The 21,787-nt window shown below is 46.9% G+C and overlaps 1 protein-coding gene across 1 annotated transcript; it reads right to left on the bottom strand.

The window, feature by feature from the left end:
• Positions 1-447: 447 nt before the first annotated feature.
• On the bottom strand, positions 448-20,778 carry LOC102449038 (ras-related GTP-binding protein A). Its single transcript, XM_075896672.1, has 10 exons — positions 20,646-20,778; positions 19,660-19,693; positions 15,591-15,690; positions 13,422-13,488; positions 12,449-12,671; positions 10,104-10,199; positions 7,693-7,815; positions 4,681-4,772; positions 3,050-3,165; positions 448-990 (listed from the first exon to the last, which is right to left on the bottom strand). The coding sequence occupies exons 2-10, from the start codon at positions 19,684-19,686 to the stop codon at positions 893-895; spliced, it is 942 nt and encodes a 313-aa protein (XP_075752787.1). The 5' UTR covers positions 19,687-19,693; positions 20,646-20,778; the 3' UTR covers positions 448-892.
• Positions 20,779-21,787: the final 1,009 nt, after the last annotated feature.

Genomic DNA, 21,787 nt, shown 5'->3' on the forward strand with positions numbered 1-21,787 from the left:
CCTGCCGAGAGGGCAGGGGACTGGACTCAATGACCTCTCAAGGTCCCTTCCAGTTCTTGTGTTCTATGACTGAGTGCAACATTTTCAGGGGGCAACGAGACCTGTTAGCTCATCTGACCTCCTTAGACTTATTTGCCCTTCTCAGCATCTCCTTGCTCAGGAGGAGCAAGACCTGAATGCAAGAACTATATCTTACAGGACTATTACTTTCAGCTCCTGCTGTACAACACGGATGATTTTCATTCTGGTAAGCCTAAAATCATAGCCACAAAAAGGATTACACATGGTCTATGACTCTTCTGCATTAAATGAACATTGACACAGAAGAAAATCTCTCTCAAATGAGGATCTGGATTAAAAGGCCCAGTAATACAAAGAGAGAAATGCAGCTGTGTATAATGCAAAACCACAACATTTAAAAAAAAATCACTTCCAGAACTCTGGAAATCAAAGTTCCTGGTAGCAAAAATTTATTTCCATGACTGAAGACAAGGAGAAATTTATAAATGTATCCCAGCAACTTGTTGATAAAATAGTAATATTCCATCCTTGTGATTTATACAATCTGAAATACAGCAAAACACCCACAAAGGCGTCAATGTGCGTGACTACAGCAACCAGGCTTATCAGGCCAAGTGCAAATCACCTGCCCTTGCATCTTCCCCAACCCCTCGTGTGCCAGGAAGTCTCTCTTGAAGGTCCACTGTGTATCCAGACATTATCCGAGTGACTAGTGTCCAATGTTAAAAGGAGAAAAAAAATAAAGAAGATTGCGGTGGTAAGCAGCACACTCATTTCAAAGCCCACACAGACACCCACATTGTTAGATTCTCCTAAAAAACCCTGCAGTTCCAACTTTTCACCCCCAAAGACCATGTGGCCTGGCCAGTGTTCAGCGCATGAGCAGACTGTGCTTTGGTCCATCCACTCTCTCCAGCTTCTCAAAGTGTTTCCTAGCGTTGCGGATGTTGATCAGTGTAGCTGCAGAAGCTAGTGGGAAGAAGAGGCGAGAGAGGAAAGGTTGTGAGTAATTAGATCATCAGGAGTTCACACACGCAGAATGGGAAGCGACTGTCTAGGAAGGAGTATGGCAGAAAGGGATCTAGGGGTCAGAGTGGACCACAAGCGAAATACGAGTCAGCAGCATGACACTGTTGCAAAAAAAAAGCAAACATGATTCCAGGATGCAACAACAGGAGAGTTGTGAGAAGTCACAATCTACTTTGCGCTGATTAGACCTCAATTGGTGTATTGTGTCCAGCTCTGGGCACCACATTTCAAGAAAGATGTGGAGAAATTGGAAAGGGTCCAGAGAAGAGCAACAAGAATTATTAAAGGTCTAGAAAACATGTCCTATGAGGGAAGGCTGAAATAACTGGGCTTGTTTAGTTTGGAAAGGAGAAGACTGAGGGGGGACATGATAGCAGTTTTCAAGTACCCTAAAAGGGTGTTACTAGGAGGAGGGAGAAAATTTGTGCTCCTTGGTCTCTGATTTTAGGACAAGCAGCAATGGGCTTAAACTGCAGCAAGGGAGGTTTAAGTCAGACATTAGGAAAAACTTCCTAACTGTCAGGATGGTTAAACACTGGAATAAGTTGCTTAGGGAGCTTGTAGAATCTCCATCACTGGAGATATTTAGCATTAAGTTAATTAGACATCTATCAGGGATGATCCATTCTAGACAGTGCTTGGTCCTGCTGTGAGGACAGGGAACTGGACTCGACTTCTCACCGTTCCTTCCAGCTCTAGTGTTCTATGAGACACAAGCTTCCTGGGAAGGTTGGTTAGGAAGATTCTCCATAGCGTACAATGCAGGGGGATTGGTTCACCGCAGCAGGACTGAAGCCACAAAGCTCCGTGGTTTTGGTTCAGGTTACCCCCAAACTCCATAACTATAGGTTTCACCGAGTGAAATAAACAAGATGAGTTACCACCTTGTTTAGCACTAAAGAAGGAATATTTTACAGTGACCAGTGTCGGATTTCACTGATCCAACTCTGGAGAGGAAAACTGAGTGATGGAAACAGGACTGTCCCTCCTAAAGGGCCTAGTGCTTAAGAAGATGTCTAATGAGCTCTAGCTGGTCTGTTCTGCTACTCCAAGGTCCTGGAGGATAGACTGTAGGGGGTACAGCAAGCCGGTTCAGGTTGTTCTGCCGGATGATGCCAGAGTGGCACCGTTTGAGACCCGAAAGGCCGTCACCCTAGTGATGGTGTACTATACTGATGCAAGGTCTGTTAACAGGAATTGGAATTATGGGAAGAAGTTGCGTTAACTTTTTCTTAGCTTCCCACACATCTGCTTCCAAAGGATAATGTCACAGCTGGTAGCAAGCCCCCGGTCTGGTTGAATTAAGTGTATGGGGCTAACTTGATAATGGTAATTAAAAAAAAAAAAAAAAAAGGCATTTTCTGCTCTCGGGAAATCGTGGCACCAGGCCCATGAGCCATAGCGAAGTCTCCGATCGTGTAACACAAATAGTTTCCCAGTGAGCAATAGGAAAATATTGTATATACAAGGGCCCGCACACTCTGGCTGTAAACAACGGTAACTGTACCCATCCATTTCTTCTTTAGCTAAAAAGGGAAACGCAGCCATAACTGAAACACTAACAAAGCAAAGACATTCACCTAGGAAATGCCCAAATTCTAGGTTAGGCCCCAAACTCCCAACCCAGCTGCCAGATGAGGTCCGTCAAACAATATTGACTGTTTGCAGTTTCACTGAAAGAGACGGGTTACCTGCCATTCGTATCGATCACCATGCTGAGAAACAGAAGAGAGGACGACACGCAAAGATCATACTGTTTGCAGTGCATGATCAAGCCTCCTTTCAAGCCATGTTCCCAAACCGTGGTGCTGACCAGTTAACACATGTCAGGCCTACCCACAGTTCCAGAACTCAACTGCTTTCACTGTCCTGGGGGACGGGTTGATTGTATAGCGTACACAGGTGCTCATTTACGGTATCAAGAGCCAAATGCCAGTGTAACTCGCTCTTGGCCCCTGTAAAAATGACACAATCGATGCCTAAGCATTATTAAACTTACGTATGGAAGGGTCAGACATGACCACCATGACATATGTGTTTGATGTGAAGATGTCAATAAAAGCAGCAAAGTTAGAGTTCCTGACTTCCATGCTCTGGAAAGAAGCCGCCAGCTTACTGTGAGGAGGAAAGAAAAGTGAATTAACTCCTGTTACGGGACCCTTTCAGAAGCATGTACATAGCACCTCATGTCTAAAGACCAGGTTAATCACATCATAACAGCACAGCTTTGTCTGTCAAATAAGAATTGAGCCAGCAGGTGCCACTAGGTTTTTTTTTAATCTGTCCAACACAAAATAGCCACAGATGTTGTATTTACTTCCTGGTTACAAAGCTTGAATACAATGTAAGCAAGGCTCTCTAGTCAGTGCTGACTGGCGAGTGTGTTAGAGTTCTCTCTTTTTACACTCGAGTCAATTAAAAAAAAAAGTTTTTACACTGCACAATGATTGGCTGACCCGTTTGCTTGAGTTTACCAGTGCACGCGGGAACCGTTCAGCACAAAGTTGACAATAGCAGAATGACCTGGGACCCACAAGAGAAGAGAGTAATGAACTGAAGACTTTGGAAGCAGCCTACTAAATCACGCAGGTAGCAATTCAGCTGCACCTGCCCTATTAGTACATAAGGGCATAAGAACAGCCAGACTGGGGCAGACAAAGGTCCATATAGCCCAGCGTCCTGTCTTCCAACAGTGGCCACTGCCATATGCCCCAGAGGGAGTAAACAGAATAGGGTATCATCAAGTGATCCCTCTCCTGTCACCCATTCCTAGCCTCAGAGTGAGGCTAGGGACACCATTCCTACCCATTCTGGCCAGCAGCTATTGATGGACCTAACCTCCATGAATTGATCTAGTTCTTTCTTGAACCCTGCTAGTCCTGATCTTCATAACATCCTCTGGCAAGGAGTTCCACAGATTGAATGCGTGCTTCATGAAGAAAAACTTTCTTTTATTTGTTTTAAACCTGCTACCTATTAATTCCATTTGGTGACCCCCTAGTTCTTATGTTACGCTAAACCTTTTCAAATATTAGGAGTAGAAGGGCAAAATGGAGCAATTTGGGGGAAAAACACTATTTTAAAGCTTAACTTTGCCTTACGCCCTCTGTCTTCCTTTTCTGACTGTTGCTAAATTTGTTTGGACAAGTGCTTCCTCTCTCAAATCAGCTTTTTGGTTCTCGCGCCCGTAACTAAGTGCTTATCTTAGATTTACAGTGCCAGCAAGGGTTGTCATTAACTGCCACTAGGTCATGAGTTCAGTGCTGTAGCTTCTCCGCAGAGCCCAGAAGAGGGGGAACGGGAGCAAAACCATTCACAACAAACCTCTTTCAACGAGCACCAAAAGAAAACAAGAAAGGCATGAAAAACAGAACGAGGGTTAAGTAGGATACATTCCAACACCTCTTTGAATAAGAACTTTTTGGGTGGTCTGTTATTCATAGAACCATTACTCACTTCAAGGCCTATTTGTGCTACAGAGACGTTACCAGGCATATCTGGCTGGACAGAGTCATCCTGTCTGTCTCGCCAAGGCAGATGATCAATGCAGCAGAGTAGAGAAGATGGCACTGACCCCATCTGAAGATTTCCAAGTCTTAAGAACATAACTACACAGATAATCCATCTCACCTGCAGCTCAGCTTGAACTGTTTAATAATGTTGCTGATTTTCTCAAATCTGTGGATATCGCGCTGTTCTTTGCATTGATAATGGGAAATAACCTGCAAGGAAAAGCGCCACAACTTAGCAATCAAAGCACAAGCTCTTCCCCTCCACCATATTTTCTAATAAGCCCCGAGGATCTCGTCCCCCGCAGTAGGATTCATCGTGCCCCCCGAGACAAGGAGAGGCAGAATGCCATTCGGAAAACTGTCACTATGGCAATTTAGATTGTATTTCCATTTTAAAAAAATAATAATTTAAACTATTTAATTGCATCGGTGACACCAAACCTCTTATTCTTCAGCAATACTATAGGATTGTGACGCATTTTGTGCAAAATAAGTCATGTGGGAAAAGCTGGATGTGTTACGATAATCAAATTTGTACGCATCATTTTTGTATCAAGTTAGGAATATTGACTATGTATCTATTTCACATCCTGGGCAACGCCCACTAAGCAACATGCTCTCAATCTAGGTGGTGGGCCAGGAAAGATAATGAGTCATTAGGAGGAAACAACAAGACTTACGAGAAGCGTATTTTCTCGAGAAGGCTACCGACAGCCTTGCAGGAACAACTGCTGTGACACTAGAGACATGTGACCAGCTCATCTGGTGCTAAACTCCATCTGGGCACGTCAGTATTTTTCCACTGACTGGCATGGGAACCAAGCTTTGAAAGAAAGGATTCCCGCCCCATGCAAAAGCTATGTAAGGGGGGGGGAGGGACATCACTTCCTACCCAAGACGACTCATGGAAATGGACCGAACTAGGGGAAGAGCTGGGCTCAGGCTAAAGGGATTTTTAGCCTGGGAGTGGAACACTTGGGGATTCCAAGCTGTACCGAACGGCAGCTTGCCCCTTAAGAATCTGCAGCCTGCTTTTATTTCCTCTTGGGGCGCGGCTGCGACTAGCAGAATCTGTTAGTCTAGCTATCTTTTGTAGTTAATACACTTGCGCCTGCTTTACCTAAAGCCAGCGTCCAGGAATCATAACTTGGAGGGAGAAGCTGCTGCATATTCCTCCCCACTGAATTTGATGGAATTCTAGTTCCCTACACAGCAAGGCAGTATAATTTTGAGTTTATACTCCAGACAGGGGGTGACCTGAGAGCTGGAAGATGCCTTTGCTGTTGCCTTCCTTTGCAGGGGCTTGTTAAAGCCCCTGCATATACTCAGTTGGGTATGTCTGGATCTCTGTGTATGCTGGTGAAAGTGCAGGCTGAAGTCTGGAGGCTTCGGCAGCTTATCACAGCACCACAGTGTAAAAAGGAGCCCAGGATGGTAGGTTTGGGGGGGGGGAGGAGGCCCTCAGTGGTACCCCAGTTCCAAGTGGCACCCAAGTGAGAATCTGTCACAACACATGCAAATGAACATGCTTGTATCTGGACCCAGCAAATCCTCATGCTGTATGCCCATGCAATACGATGACCAAACATGCATAATGATGGGTTTGAATTTCTTTAAGAGTGTCTGAAGGATTTCTCCTTCTGCGGGGAAGTTGTACAGATGTGAGAGCAGAACAGACTCTAAAAACCAGGTATTTTTAGTTTTGTAAAAAAGTCACTTTCAAGCTGAGTGAGCGCGAGAAGTTTTTGCACCAAAAGTACCTGTTTTCTAGAGTCGTGAAAACAGCGGTTTATTAAAATGCATCATTGATCACTGGTGCTATCCTTATTTACAAAAAAAATTCCAGAAACTAGCAGAGCATGTTGGAAGATGGCAAGTATTTACAAAGAGTTACTTCAAGAGAAAGAAAAAGATGCGGTTCCCTACATTTTCCATTAGAAAAACAAAAATGTGGTTTGTTGAAAAGTAGACTATTTCCAACAAAATAAAATTTCCACAACAGTTTTCATTTAGGAAGTAGGATGCTGTGTCCAGAAAACAACTTTGAAGAAAGTTTCCAACCATCTCTGAGGATCAGGTACTCAGCCACAGAGACACATGAACAGCTGAAGCATCACGTAAGGGAAAGTGCAAACCTGCAGCTTTTTCGAGTCTGAATAAGGCTTTACCCTGGTGTAGTATGGAAGGGAATTCCCTAAAACTCCAGGAGTGGACCAGCGAGCGGGGATACGAAACTCCCTTAGGGCACATCTACATTACAGCGCTATTTCGAAATAACATGGTGAACATCCACACAGCAAGTCTGTTATTTCGAGATGACAGGTTTTTTATTCCAGACTAATAAACCCGCATTTCACGAGGAATAACACCTATTTCAAAATAGCAGTAGTGTAGATGCTCCACTGCTGCTATTTCGAAACAGCGCCTCCCCAGGGCCATTTAAACTAATGACTCCCCAGCGTTTCCTGGGGCTCTCAGTCGAGGTAGTGCATCCACGTTAGGGGAGCCTGCCTCGGACTAATTGTGAGGCTTCCCTGTAGTGTGGACGTGCTATTTCGAAGTAGTTATTTGGGGAGTTGTTATTCCGAAATAACTTATTTCGAACTACCCTTGTAGTGTAGACATACCCTTACAGACTGGAGCAGGCAAAGGTGAATCAGGCATTGCTCAGAGCTGAATTGCTGAGTGGGAGTTTCAAGAATTTCATAGGAGCACCCGGTTCATGCCAAAAACAAGAGAATTGGGCCTTGTCTACAGGGGGGTAATAGCCCTGAATAGCTATTCTGCCACAACTCTCCATGGGGGCATGGATTCTGCACCGACTGCCTTTGTTCAGTTTAGCTTAACGCACAAAGCTCCTGCGCTTCACATTCACATCCCACTGCATTTCGCAATAGCCTCCCCAAGTAGGCAAGGCGGGACTTCCCCGGGCACAAGACACTGCAGAACTTTTCATTCAACCTGGGACTTCTACCTAGATTGTATTAGAAGCACCAACCCCACAAGAACCCTCTGCACTCTGCAGTGCTTTTCATGCAGGGAACCCTCCCAATGATTCTAAAATGCCCCCTAACGGGATCGTTCCTTGGAGCCAGCGGACACAGCACACAGCGGGGACGGCAGTTCTCACCAGGAAAGTGGCTCTCTCAAACAGAAGGACTTCGTCTGCCTCGATAATCTGAGCAAAGTTCCTCAGGTTCATTTCTAGTTGCTGGACATTAGGAATCAGCTGATAGACTATACTGGACCAAGCCTGTCAGAAGATAGAAACACAGTAAGCGCGAGGAGGATTTCGTAAGTGCGCCCACAGCCTCCCTCTTTCATTATGAAAAGTGACAGACATGGCAAATTCAGGCTACGATCAATAACTGAAACGTGAGTTATGCAAGCTTCTCCCATCATCTGCCCACACGCTTCAGTTACAGCTGCGGACCCCCCCACGGGTGTTACCTTCCCCACACTACTTCCTGACCTATCTACCAGCAATGGCACATTGTGAAGCAGGTAAAAACATGGCCGAGATTAATCTGATGCCATCAGATTGTTGGTGATGTCTGGGCTGAATGTGAATCCACATTTCCAGAGGAGAAATGTTTATTGTTCCCAGCTAAAGCCTCCGGTTTTACTTTTCTGCTAATTTACAAGCAGATCTCTGCCGGGTGGCCATAGAATTAGCAGCATTCCACAGAGATGCATCCCAGAGGTGCTGAGCACTGAACTACAGCTGGTTGCAGTGAAGTTACAGGTGTTCAGCCCATCTCAAGATCAGGCCCTCAGTCTATGCCTATGCCAAGGCTAGTAGAGAGGGATTTGCTTGTGTGCCAGAGTTCCAACATACAGCAAACTAAACCAAACCACTGGTTTTCATAGGCATTTCTATGGTGCATACGAGAACAGCTGAAGTTTCACCCTGTCTAAAGGCAGAAGGTGCAAAACATTACTTTTCAGTACAGAGCTCTTATGGAGCTCCTACAATGATGTAGCTCTGTCTCTGGGCACCTCCAGTATGGAGCATAAACAAGAGCTCCCTCAATGATTGACTGCAGGGATCCTTGAAGGAGAAAGGGTAGCCAATCGGTAACTAGATGGCTCTCAAAAGGGAAACGAGATCGCTGCCTACTGCAGGAGACCAATGTACACACTAAAGACACTGACAAAATCAATTCAGGAGGGTGTAGCCCGGACCAGCCTCATTCGGGCATGCCATGCCCTGTAGGCTGGGACATTCCCTGTCCTCGTGGATGGATTTTAAGAGGCGTCCAGTTTTGCCTCCCAGTGAAATTGGTCCTGCCTTAGGCAGGGGGCTGGACTTGATGACCTGCTGAGGTCTCTTCCAGCTCTATGGTTCTATGAAATCAAGGGAATTGCCAGAAGAACTTCAGTCTAGCAAGATGCTCTTGCTGCCTTTGCCCTCTGAGATGGTTGTGCCACATTTGTGACATACCACTAGAACTGGAAGGGACCGTGAGAGGTCAAATCCAGTTCCCTGCCCTCACGGCAGGACCAAGCACTGTCTAGATCATCCCTGATAGATGTCTAATTAACCTACTCTTCAATATCTCCAGGGATGGAGATTACACAACCTCCCTGGGCTACTTATTCCAGTGTTTAACCACCCTGACGGGTAGGAAGTTTTTCCTAATGTCCAACCTAAACCTCCCTTGCTGCAGTTTAAGCCCCTTGCTTCTTGCCCTCCCCTCAGAGGCCAAGGAGAACAATTTTTCTCCCTCCTCCTTGTAACACTCTTTTAGATACTTGAAAACTGCTATTATGTCCCCTCTCAGTCTTCTCCTTTCCAAACTAAACAAGCCTAATTCTTTCAGTCTTCCCTCATAGCTCATGTTCTCTAGACCTTTCATCATTCTTGTTGCTCTTCTCTGGACCTTCTCCAATTTCTCCACATCTTTCTTGAAACATGGTGACCGGAACAGGACACAATACTCCAAAATGTGGAGAATTGTCATTTGCTCTCAGTCTGATCCATTTAATACCCATCAACCCAGTCTCTGCAGGGAGATCTTAACAGGTAATGGGGAAGGATGAAGGTAAGGAAAGTCTAGGCTGGATATCAAGACAAGCTTCCAGAAGGGGGAGTCATCTCCCAAGCAGCGATGGAAGCCCAATAACTTTAGTCGCTGATTATCGGACAAGGTCTTAGAAAACGGAATATGGAAATAATTCTGCATTGGCTGCATATAGTCCTGTGTTAAGGGAAGTGGAGGTTCCTTCTAAATCAACTGGGCAGGGAGGACACAGGCAGCGTTAACCGGACGCTATAGGACTATGTACCACAATACCGATGGGAGAAGGGAAAGGCAGATTTATTTTATGAAGCCAGCAGCTGAACAGCCATCAGCCTCGCCCCTTGAAAACCCAGAATGGAACCTCCCGTTTCAAGACAGCATTTCAAAGTTAAAGGGCTAGAAGAGACCCCTATAGCTATGGAATTCGGCAGCAGCTGACAATGCAGCTTACGCACCCAGAGAGCAGGAGGCAGACGAAAGGAAATGCCACACAGAAGAGGCGCATTCAAATTCAAACCTTATAAAGCGTTTCATCCCAGATGGACGTTCTAAAGCACGCACACTCCAGTGGGCGGGACAGACGCCGCAGGTCTTCCTCCCTCTCTTTAAAAATCTGCAAGAGGGAAGTTTGGTATTTTTAGATGCACACGCACATTCCCAGGTTTGGAGAATAGTTCTGCTGCGGTCATAGACGAACAAATCTGAACAAGGACTTCATGGGCATTCAGGTCAAAAGATGGAAGAAAACCTCTCCAGTAAAGTGAGCTGCATTAACAAAGCTGGTCTGGGTTAAGTAGTCACTGCATAGCCCCGTCCTACTTACTCTGTTTTTGTCAGTTATGATTTAAAAATATCAGAGATGGGTCAAAATAAGACTTTGCATGACTTGAGAAATCATTACAAATGGCGAACAGCTAGCAGTGAGCCCCCTGGTGTGGGAAGAGTAAATTATTCATAGTAAATTCACTAACAAAATGCAGATTGCCGGCTCCACCCACACCTATGAGACAGGTAGTCTCAGAAGTGAGCGTTAGGAGCGAACTGTGATATGGAAAAATCATTTCTGTTCCAGACCGATGTGTTAACAATATGCCGAAGATCAAAAACATTTAGATTTTTGACATTTCTCCTCTTTCTCTGATATTCAAATCCACAAGATACAAATCCACAGTCCTTAAGATATTCAAGATTCATATGCGTAAAAAAAAAAAAAAAAAAAAAAAAAAAAAGAGCCCAAACAGGAAAGCTGACCCATGTCACAGGGCTAATCGTCTTGATTTCAACAAGTTATTTTTAATTGGTTTTCAGGAGCATGAAAGCGGAGAACATCCATAAATCTCCCAGTTGACTGCGAAACCCACTAAGACAGACACCAAGATCCACAACATAATTTGGCACTACTTTCAAATGTCAGAGCACCAATTAGGCACAAGCAAGCAGACAGAATCCATGACTCAAAGGAGTCTAGCAGATACCTCAAATGAGTTCCTACTACAAGGAAAACAATGCTTTTGAGTCACGTCACTGTATGATTTTTGCCCCATGCCCTTCCTTATTTTCAGGGACTGGCTAGAATTCACACCAACCAGCTGTACATGAATACTGGTGTTAAATGCCAGATAGCAAGCTGAAATACCAGCCTGACAGATCCAGTTTTCATTTAACTTAGGCTGAGTCCAGGTCCTTCCTGGCCCCTTCCTAGGGAGGATGGAAGGTAATAGTCCAACAAGCTCCAGAAGCAAAATGCTTTAAATGACAGCTGGAGTGACAAAGTGCAGCTTGGAACCCTAGCTAGTATCTGCTGAGTTAAGAGCCAATTTGTTTCATTGAAGAAGTTTGTCTGCCCAGGGAAAACCAGCCTGTGGTTTCAACAGGGGACCACTTCTCTTTTCTGAGCCTTGTACATCTGGACAGGCTGGAAGGACTAAGAAAGAGTGCAGGCTTCTCTCACTGGAACGCGAGGACCAAAGACAGGAGCTCTAGGTCTGAGCCAACTGCAGAGCTAGGGGTGTGCATGTGTCATACGGACACACAGCTAACCCACAATGTGAACTTCTCTTCTAACACAGGAGTTGGGTATAACTCTGATTGAAATATTACGATGGCTCAGAGTTAAGGGAGATCTCAGCCCCCCCGTTGCACCCATTGAGAAGAATGGGGAACGCTACTCCCGTCCTAGCAACAGGAGCTGCTGGGCACTTTAGAACGCCATCCCTAACAATTGCCACAGCATGAGCACTGTAGTACTTGGCTCTACTTCAGCCGGCCCAGACACCTGAGCAAGACGATAGATCAGACTCAACGGCAAGTCATAGACCACGGCCCCATTGCTTACTACTGTGCAGCCTCTGCGCTGGCTAGCACCAATGGTGGCGTGGACCTCTGTGCACTAGGACTGAGATTGAGACTTCCCCAATTCACAACACAGCTAAGCAGCTGGCACGTGGTACCTATTTTTACTTAGCACATAGCTGAGCTGGATTTGGACCAGCAGCATAGCAAGTACAGACCTGATCCTTTGCAGTGCAACAAGGAGGTTAAACCTTTTGGGTTCTTCTTTGCTCCCTATCCCAAAAGTCAGTAAAGATGCGAAAACTGATACCACAAAGGAGAAGACTGCAGGTTCTTTGGCATGGAGAATCCATCCTCTCTGTGGCCATTAGACAGGCATTATACACAATGGGCCAGGAGGAGCTGGGGAACTAAGGTTTGGAGGTGGAGAGAACCTCAACTTTTCCAAGATTTCCCCACACACAAGCCTGAAACAAAAGCTTTTTGGAGGAAGTGCTCACCAGGCTAGGTTTACAGTATGCACGCTCTGTTCCAGAGCCCCTGCTGATCAGGCAATGCTCAGCCCCTTACCAGATCACGCTGGTCCTCCTGTACTAGATCCATCTTGTGCACCAGGCAGAAGATCTTGGCATCAGGAGAGTTCTGCAGAATAGCCTCCAGACACGACTGGTAGTAGTGCATGTCCTTCTCCAACTCACGACTCTCCACGTCGAAGACGTAGATCAGGACCTCCACGTTGCGGAAGATGTTGTCCCGCTGGCTGGTGAAGTAGTTCTCCATGAAGGTGTCTTGTCTGAGAAGGAGCATGACAGCAAGGACCCTGGTTAGATCAATTGGACGTGCCTGGCTTAGCCACACATCTGCATCGCCAAGGAAGTCTGCTATGTATGAGGATTGAGCTTTCAATACAGCAAGGGTGGAGACTGAGGGTCTCTGCTTAGCCACAGACCAAGTACAGCAGGGGTGGCGTACGCTTACCCTTCCAAACGAGCCTTCTCTCAGTCCCACTTCAGTAAATCAAGTTTTTACAAGAAACCAAGGCCATTCATTAGAAGACTGTTCAGCCACCCCTCAATTCATTTCACCAAAGCCAGTGGGCCAACTCCACCTGTCCGGTCCCATCTGAAGCAAGGCCCCCAAAACAAAAGGTTCTAGAACCCATTTCTAATTATCCTTTCTCCAGTCCTACAGGTAGCTCAGCCAGGTTGCAAGGCTCAGAGTCACTGTTTCAACAGGAGAAAGGGTCAGTGAGGGAAGGGAGGGAGGGTCTGCTCCCTCTGTCCCATGGATAGGTTACCTTGAGCTCCAGGATTATCATGTCAGCCCTCCTCACTCATCGCCATGTCTGAGTTTATGATGTGCGGGCTGTTAATTATATGGCACTGCTGACACTTCTAAGCGCCACTGTCAACAGTTCATTGACACACAAAGCATTCCTCCCCACCGCAGCTAAATGGACAGTCTCCTAACGTATCACACGACTGTCCTCGTTGCCACAGCCACCTCCCCGGGTTTCACAGGCAATGGAAGGGAGAGCACCTACCCTCCACAGTCCCACAGGTTCAGCACCAGGTTTCCCAGAAATCGAACATGGGAGTGCTCCACGTCAACTGGAGAGACACAAAGGAAGCCGCATAACTGCACCACGTGTACACCAAACACAGTCCAAGCGAAAAGGGAGACAACTGGAAAGTTACCACCCAGCACAGTTGAAAACGTGATTCATGGAGACTCTTTAAAACCCAGAGCTGGAAGGGTGGAATTCAAGCTACTCAGTTTTACTAGTTATATTCTGCCATGGATGACTGTAGAATCACAGGAATGTAGGGCTGGCCGGGGGACCTCACAATGTCATTACGTCTTGTCCCCTGTGTTGTGATAGGACTAAATAAACTTAAAGCATCTCTGACAGGTGTTTGTCCGACCCCTTTTTAAAAAACTTCCAATTATGGGGCCTCCATGGAAATCTACTCTAGAGCTTAACTATCGTTATAGACAAGGAGTCCTGTAGCACTTTATAGACTAACAGATGTACTGGAGCATAAGCTTTCGTGGGCAAAGACCCACTTCGTCACATCCGTCAGAAGTGGGTCTTTGCCCACAAAAGCTTATGCTCCAATACATCTGTTAGTCTATAAGATGCTACAGGACTCCTTGTCGCTTTTGCAGATCCAGACTAACACGGCTAGCCCTCTGATCCTATCCTTATAGGATAGTCCGAAATGTTTTCCTACTATCTAGACTCCATGTTCTCCCTTCAGTGGATTTAGGGAGCAATTGATCACCATCCTCTTCATAAAGTCTTCAGATACATTACGGACATTTACCAGGTCCCACTCATACCTCTTAAGACTAATTATGCTCAGGTTTTTTAACCTTTCCCAGTAGGTCAGGTTTTCTAAACCTTTTATCATCTTTCTTGCTCTTCTCCAGACTGTCTCCAACTTGTCCACATCTTTCCTGAAGCGTGGTGCCCAGAACTGGACACAATACTCCAAATGAAGCTGCACTAGTGTCAGCCAGAGCAGACCATGTCTTCCTGTGTCTTACCTACAACACTCCCTTTAATACACTCTAGAATATTAACCATTTCTGTAGCTGCAGCATATTGCTGACTCATTCGATTTGTGACCCACTATAATCCCGAGGACTTTCAGCAATACCACCACCTAACAGGTTATACCCCATTTGGTAGTGGGGCATTTGATTTCTCCATCCTAAGCAAAGTTCATCTTGTTGAATTCAGACCAATTCTCCGATTTGTAAAGGGTCGGTTTGTTGGTTTGAATCCTAATTCTGTCCTCCAGGTGTTTGCAACGTTGGTGTCATCTGTCTATTTTATGAACACTCACCACGCCATTATCCAAGTCACTGATAAAAATATCAAATAGTACCAGGTCCGGGACGGATCTGTGTAGCACCTCAATAGATACATTCTCCCAGTTCAACAGCAAGCCAATATGGCCAACACTCTGCTTTATAAATAACCAGCATCTTGTTCTTCTTGGAATACTTATCTATCTGAAACCCCTTTTAAGCACCTTAATCTCTGATATATTTGGTGTCTGAAGACTTTAGAACCAGGGAGGTCTTCTAGGCCCAGGGAGACCTAACTTTCTTTGGAACCCACTTTGTGACAGAACAGGAAACCCCACCATACATGTAATCCCCTGTAACATAAGGATTTCATATTTCCCAGGGAGCAGAGTGTGTCACACTGATAGATGTGAGCCATGTTGAGATTGAAGGTTGCAATTACAACCCTTCCTTCAAATTAACAGCTTTGCAATGTGCAAAACAAATGCACTAACTCAGGTTAACGAATCATTCTGCAACACATAGAGGTCTTTCTTCTAAGTCTGCAGAACCCCACATTCTCCTGCGGACATGGAGAAGTCAGATCTCTTCTGGAGGGTTCATCAGCCATTCTGAACTCTTCATGAACAGGCAAGGTCAGGGGAAAAGCATCAGCGTGCAAACTATTTTCATCAACATTTAAAGTCACCTTTTGTTCCACAGCTTAAAAGGGAAGGACCATGCCACCTCACCCACATCTAAGGTATTTTGACTCAGATTTTTAGCCAGACCCCACATGGAGGGGTCCAGCAAACGTCAGAGACACCGTATTGCTCTGTCCGCAAAGGAAAGGTGAGCATCTCCTTATATCTTTCCGCAGACGGTGTTAAGTGTTAACCAGAGATCAAGATCTTACTTGTTGCACCAAGGCGCCGTGTGTCTCTGGCGATGTAGTTTGCAAAGATAATGGATCTCATGCTGGTCTTCCCAGACCCACTTTTACCCATCAACAGCACCTGGTAAGGAAAGGCAGGAGAGGAAAGAGTTAAACTACTACGAATACCGGCTTCTGCGTGACTCTTCAATGGATAAATACAAATGGTTTAAAGACAAAAGGCCTAGGTAGCCCCATGCAGAAAGGGCTTGACTTGCATATGTTGCGATTTGGCCACCTCAGAGAAGCCTAGCAAACAAAAGGGCTTCAACCTGAGCGACTGGGAGACAGGTGTCCTTAATTCCTTGATATTCATGGCCAATGAACAAGCATTACACCACTAAAAATTCTGTAGCTCCTTGTCACTTTTACTCAACACTCAAATAGATCACCATCTTCTCCTTGGCTTGTGCTTTCTTCTTTCCCCTCAATCAGACCACTTTCCCGGAGCTGCATGTCCTGTTTCTGCACAGACTGTATAGTTGCCTAAAATCCAGAAGAAAAATAACTGTGCTACCTGATGTAGGGATGTTAAATTCTGATTAATCAGCTAATCGAGTAGTCGATGGAATTTCCATCGACTACTCAATTAGTCGATAAGGGGGGCACTCGCTGTCCCACTGTGCCTCGCCCTTTGAAATGTACAAGAGCTGCCAGCGGCTCTTGTATATTTCAAAGGGAGAGCGGCAGCAGGTTTGTGCCTTTGAAATGTACAAGAGCTGCTGCAGGCCCTGTACATTTCAAAGGGAAAGAGGCAGCAGAACGCAGAGCAGACACTGCTGGCAGGGTTCCCCTCTGTGCATCTTCCCATGAAATGTACAAGAGTCGCAGGTGGCTCTTGTACATCCCAAAGAGAGAGGAGCAGGAGTGGGACCAGCACGGGCGTCACCGCTCACACCGTCTCCCTGCTGGCCCTTCATTCCGCGGAGACAGTCTCACGGGGTGGGGAGGGGACCTGTTTTTAAACTGGCTCCCCCCAGCACCAGCTTGTGCTTCCCCCCTTGCTGCTTCTCTCTAATAGAGGCAGCAAGGATGGGGGAAGCAACTAGTTGCTTATCGGGTAGTCAACTAGTCACTTACATCCCTGACTTGAAGCTTATTCATCCTCCTCTTGATCTCTGTGCCAATATAAACTAGTCACTATGCACAAAGGCATCACAGAACAGGACAACTAGGCACATTTCTGCTACCCACCTTGGGAAGAGTTCACAGCTGGATTTCAGACATCCAGAGAAGAGCTCCGTTTATTTTTCACTTTCCCAGCCTCCACACATGTTCTCCAAATGCACTGACACTTAAGGTGAAAGCACGCTGCTCCCGACTCATCAGAGCCCAAGGATTCACTGAGCCCAAAACATTTCATCCCGAACATTTAAAAAAAATACGTGTCCTCACATGAGCTCTTGACCATTGTGTCCTGTCCTGCCAGTCACCATCCTTACATTTTGTACTGTAAGAATAAGATTCTCCTAGTGGCATAGTGAGGAGGGGTGGGGGGAAGGGGAGTTGCCCCCGGGCGCCACGCTAGAGGGGCACCAAGTTAGCTGCCAGGCCACTTGCTTCCGGCAGACAAGCCACCAAGGCAGGGCCAAGCGGCAGGAGCGGGCACTTCAAAGGCCTATCTGGGAGCCCACAGCCCTTGGCTCAGGATCCGCTGTCGCCCCCGCTGTGCAGTTTGGCACAGTTTTGCCTATGCCCGGGTGGGCACATAACACCCTCGCTATACCACTGGAATCTCCTCCCTGACTGAAATGAAATCCAAGTCCAGCGTTTAGATGTGAACATGCTGGAAGGCAGAAAGAAGTTTAAAAGCAGACAGGGTAGCTTAAAAGCTAAGGTAGCTTAGTTTGACTACCCACTACTAAGGCATAAAAGCAATCTCAATCTTGCTTTCCAGATCAGCAGGCCATGGAAGGAGACATGGTGATTAGTTTCTGGTGGGGAAAAGACTCATTCTGCCTTTGACAACACCTCTGAAATCTTATTTTAGACAACAGGATTTAAAAAGAGATGCAACTATAGGCTGAAGCTATCCCACAGAATCTTTAGGACTGGCAATAGAGTATGAGTTAGAAAGACACCCACTTGACTCTCCAATTCCAGAGTTACAGATCTCAGAAAACAAAATCTCAAACTTAACCAACAGACATGGAATCCACACTCCCATACCTGGTCACTTTTCTGAGAAGAATCACATTTATAGGCTAACTAGTTCCCTTTCAAAAGTAGCTCAACCACATGGTCGAGGCACAAACTAGTTGAATACTCTCACTGCATAACAACATTCAGGATAACAGGCTCTGGTGGACTTTGCAGCAGAAGAATGGAAACTTATTTTTCTTCAAAGAGGCAGACAAGCCCTGTAATGTGTTTCAGACTTTTTGAAGCTAACCCTTAAGTATCATGTTGCCGCCTGGTTGCGTACAAGAGGCAAAAAGAAGCAAGATCTGATCTTGTTTCACAACAGTGATGAAGAAACATCTGTTTGAGTGTTAGCCTGTTGTAACAGTCAAACATAGCACTATCCAACTTAAAACCAATTCTAAATTCACAGATGTGAAATTCCACCACCAATCCCTTCATTGGCTTTTCAAAAGGACTAGACTGCAATATATAGGGGAAGAAGTGAAATCTAATCCAAGCATAACATACAAGAATACAACCCCCAACTTAAACCTGTCCAACACATTATCAATAAACTACAGCCTATATTGGAACAGAATACCATACTCAAAGAGGCTCTGGGAGACAGACCCATAGTCTCCTATAGACAACCACCTAACCTCAAGATGATTCTTACCAACCACCACAGGACATACCACACTAATACCAACCCTGGTACCTTCCCTTGCAACAAACCCCGTTGCCAGCTTTGTCCACATATTCATTCTGCTGATACCATTATTGGACCTAACCAAGTGAGTTATAAGATCAAGAACACATATTACTGCGCATCCAGAAATATAATCTACGCTATCATGTGCCGAAAGTGTCCATCTGCTATGTACATTGGACAAACATCTCAGACACTTCGCCAAAGGATTAATGCCCACAAAACAGATATCAGACAAGATCACAAAGAGAAAACAGTTTCTTGCCACTTTAACCAGAAAGGACACTCTCTAAATGACTTAGCCACCTGCATTCTGCTACAAAGACCTTTTACATCTGCACTTGAAAGGGAATCCTCTGAACTGTCATTCATGTTAAAATTCGACACTTACCAACAAGGACTTAACAAGTCTTTGAACTTTCTCACCCATTACCAAGACAGTTTCCCCAATTATCACCTGTAATACCATTAACTCACAAACATCCCACTCTCCCTACCTTTAATATCAGCAATTCACAGACACTTACCTTCCTTCCTCCCCCTTCCCACCCCCCCGCATCCCCCTTCTGTTCTGCAATGTGATTTGTCCTTTTCATATTTGTTCATTTTTTTTAAATTGTATCCTTTGGTATATATGGTTGTGACTACTTTCTTCCACTATTTGATCTGAGGAAGTGGGTCTGGCCCACGAAAGCTCATCATCTAATAAACCATCTTGTTAGTCTTTAAAGTGCTACATTGTCCTGCATTTTGCTTCAACTACCCCAGACTAACACGGCTACATTTCTATCACTATTATACAAGAATAGTCACATTCTTTGGATAACAATCGTACGCATTTCTAATAATTATCACTGTAAAATCTACACTCCTAGGTCCGAGCAGAGGAGCTGTATTTTCATCCTTGGTTCCTATCACTGAGACAACAAAACTTCCCTTGAAGTATCACTTGAACCCCTCACCAAACACATTTTTCCAACTGAGCTCAGATGTGTTTCATTACACATTTTTCTCCCCTTACTTAGGTAAAAAATTAGTGTTATTTGCCAGGAGGCTATTCAACTAGCGGTAATTGGAAGGTTCCACCTTGCAGAAACCCAGCTGCTCAGGTTACCAAATTATTTAAAAATGTTACTTTATTAGGATCAAAGGGGAACTTGATCAGTATTTGCCATTCTAGGTATCAAAGAGGTAGCAGGCACAGAATCAAATTCTTACCTTTTTCTTCATGGCTGTGCTTGGCATCACCCACCTACAGATTTAAGACAAGACACAAGCACCCCTGTTACACGGCTGTACTTTCCTCTGCTCCAGTTAACAACTCCATCCCAACCCGGATAACAGGGCCAGCTACAGAAGGCACTTTACAACTTTTGTCCCAGGCAAAAGAGCTGAAGGAACAAGCACCCTCATAAAGAGAGCCTTAAAATGCCCAAGCTGACATGTCCCTTGGTTACATAGTTAAAATAGGTGGAAAGTAACCCCATTACACTGCCAGATTCCGTCCACGGGCATGTCAAATGCCTAACTTACTCCCTCCCGCCACTTAGCACTGCCAATTAGCAGCACTTCTATTCCCACATATAAAATAACCCCCGCACTACTGTTCCACAGACCACCCACTTTCTAAACCTCCACAGTAAGCCATTCCCTCCAAACATGCAAACCCGTGATCCTTCTCTTTTACACCAAACCCCTCCCCGTTAGGCTCCCAGGGACACACTAACCACCCCATGACAAACTAGTCACATGCCCCAACATCCCACAGGAGCCTCCCGCCTCCCACCACCCCACAAACTCTGACATTACTCCCTGGGCAAGCTTATCTGTAGCCCTACACAAACCTCCCCAAACACAGCATCTCCCCCTCCCTGCCCCTGCCCCCCACCCCTGGCCATGCTAACTCCCCCGCAGTGGTCCTGCTGCACCCCCATGCCCCTAAGCCCAGGGACTGATACCCCAGTGAGATCCCACTACCCCCACCACAAAGACCCCCTCATAGTCCCTGTCCCCTCCACCGCGCTCCTCCCCCCAGCCCCCCACACCCTGCTCCCCCCCCCAGCCCGGCCCCTCCACTCTGCTCCCCCCGCCCACCCCGGCCCCCCCACACCCTGCTCCCCCCGCCCACCCCGGCCCCCCACACCCCGCTCCCCCCCCAGCCCGGCCCCTCCACTCTGCTCCCCCCCCCCAGCCCATCCCCTCACCTCTGGCTCTGAGCGCGGCGCCTCCTGGGCCAACCCCGGGCGGGGCGGGGTCCCTGCTCTGCGCCCCGGGCCGGCTCCCTGCCCAGCGGGGTCTCTCCCGGGCGGGGGGCGGGGTGCGGGTCCCGGCGCGCAGACGGAGCCAACCCCCCCGCTAGGCCCGAGGCCTCGGCCTTGCCTGAGCCCGGCGCCCGGCGGCGTCTCCCCTGCCTCGGACGCGGCTCCCGGGACACCCCCGGCGCCCCTGGCTCACGAGACTGGGGACTGGGCTGGCTCCGCCGGTCACGTGAACAACCGCCCGGCCCTCTCCTCCCCCGCCCGTCAGGTGACTGAAGGCGGAAGACGGGCGAGCACTGCCGCCGGGCGGAGGGTGGGTGACGCCAGGGCGGCCATCTTGCGTGGGGGCAAATTGCCCGTAAGTGCGGCAAAGTTGCCGTGCCAGAGCCCGGCGCGCGCGCGCTGATGCCAGGGGGGTGCCAGGCGTGTCCAGCGCCTTGCAGGACGGGGCTCACGTGTACGACAGCGGAGAGTGGGGGTGCGGAGGGTGCAGACTGGGGTCCTGTCCGCATGGACTGGGTGACTTGTGGTGACAGAACCGAGCCCCATCTTCCTATGGGGCCCCATGTGGCTAATGGGGGGCATATCAGGGGTGTGGCGTGCACAGTGTGTCCTGTGTGTATGATCGTTGCATATATGGGGTGGTGCATCATGTACTGATTGGCATGTATGGGGTGCAGCTGATGGGGCACAAGACTGTGCATGCTCCACAGGTATGATTGGAGCATGCATGGAGCAGCGCATGGAGTGCAGCGTTGGGCCCTGTGGGTGTGATTGGTCCATGTACACGGTACTGTATCAGTTTCCAGGGGTGTGATTGGTGCACATATGGCGGCGTCATGTGTGATGCAGCATCCAGTTCCATGTTTAGGACTAACACCTAGATAGGGCATAGAAGCAGGTCCCACGTGTATGACTGGTGCATGGACAAAGTGCAGAATTAGGCTCAGCGTGTAGAATTTGCATATACATGGGACATCAGGCCTCAAGTGTGGGATCATTGTGGGAAGGGGGGAGCACTGCAGGATCAGGCCCCAAGTATACATATTAGAGATGGGCCTTAACTGCACAATTTAGATTTAAAATTT

This window comes from Pelodiscus sinensis, chromosome 13 (genome assembly GCF_049634645.1).
Source record: "Pelodiscus sinensis isolate JC-2024 chromosome 13, ASM4963464v1, whole genome shotgun sequence".
Classification (NCBI taxonomy): Eukaryota; Metazoa; Chordata; order Testudines; family Trionychidae; genus Pelodiscus; species Pelodiscus sinensis.

Bases quoted from the DNA above. Each gene is read 5' to 3' on its own strand.
- LOC102449038 (XM_075896672.1), bottom strand. From the start codon at position 19,686: ATGCCAAGCACAGCCATGAAGAAAAAG. The intron at 13,489-15,590 runs GTAAGATCTTGA...GTGTCTCTCCAG, and splicing joins ACGGCGCCTTGGTGCAACAA to TTGACGTGGAGCACTCCCAT. The intron at 4,773-7,692 runs GTGAGAACTGCC...TTTTCCTTGCAG, and splicing joins TTGAGAGAGCCACTTTCCTG to GTTATTTCCCATTATCAATG.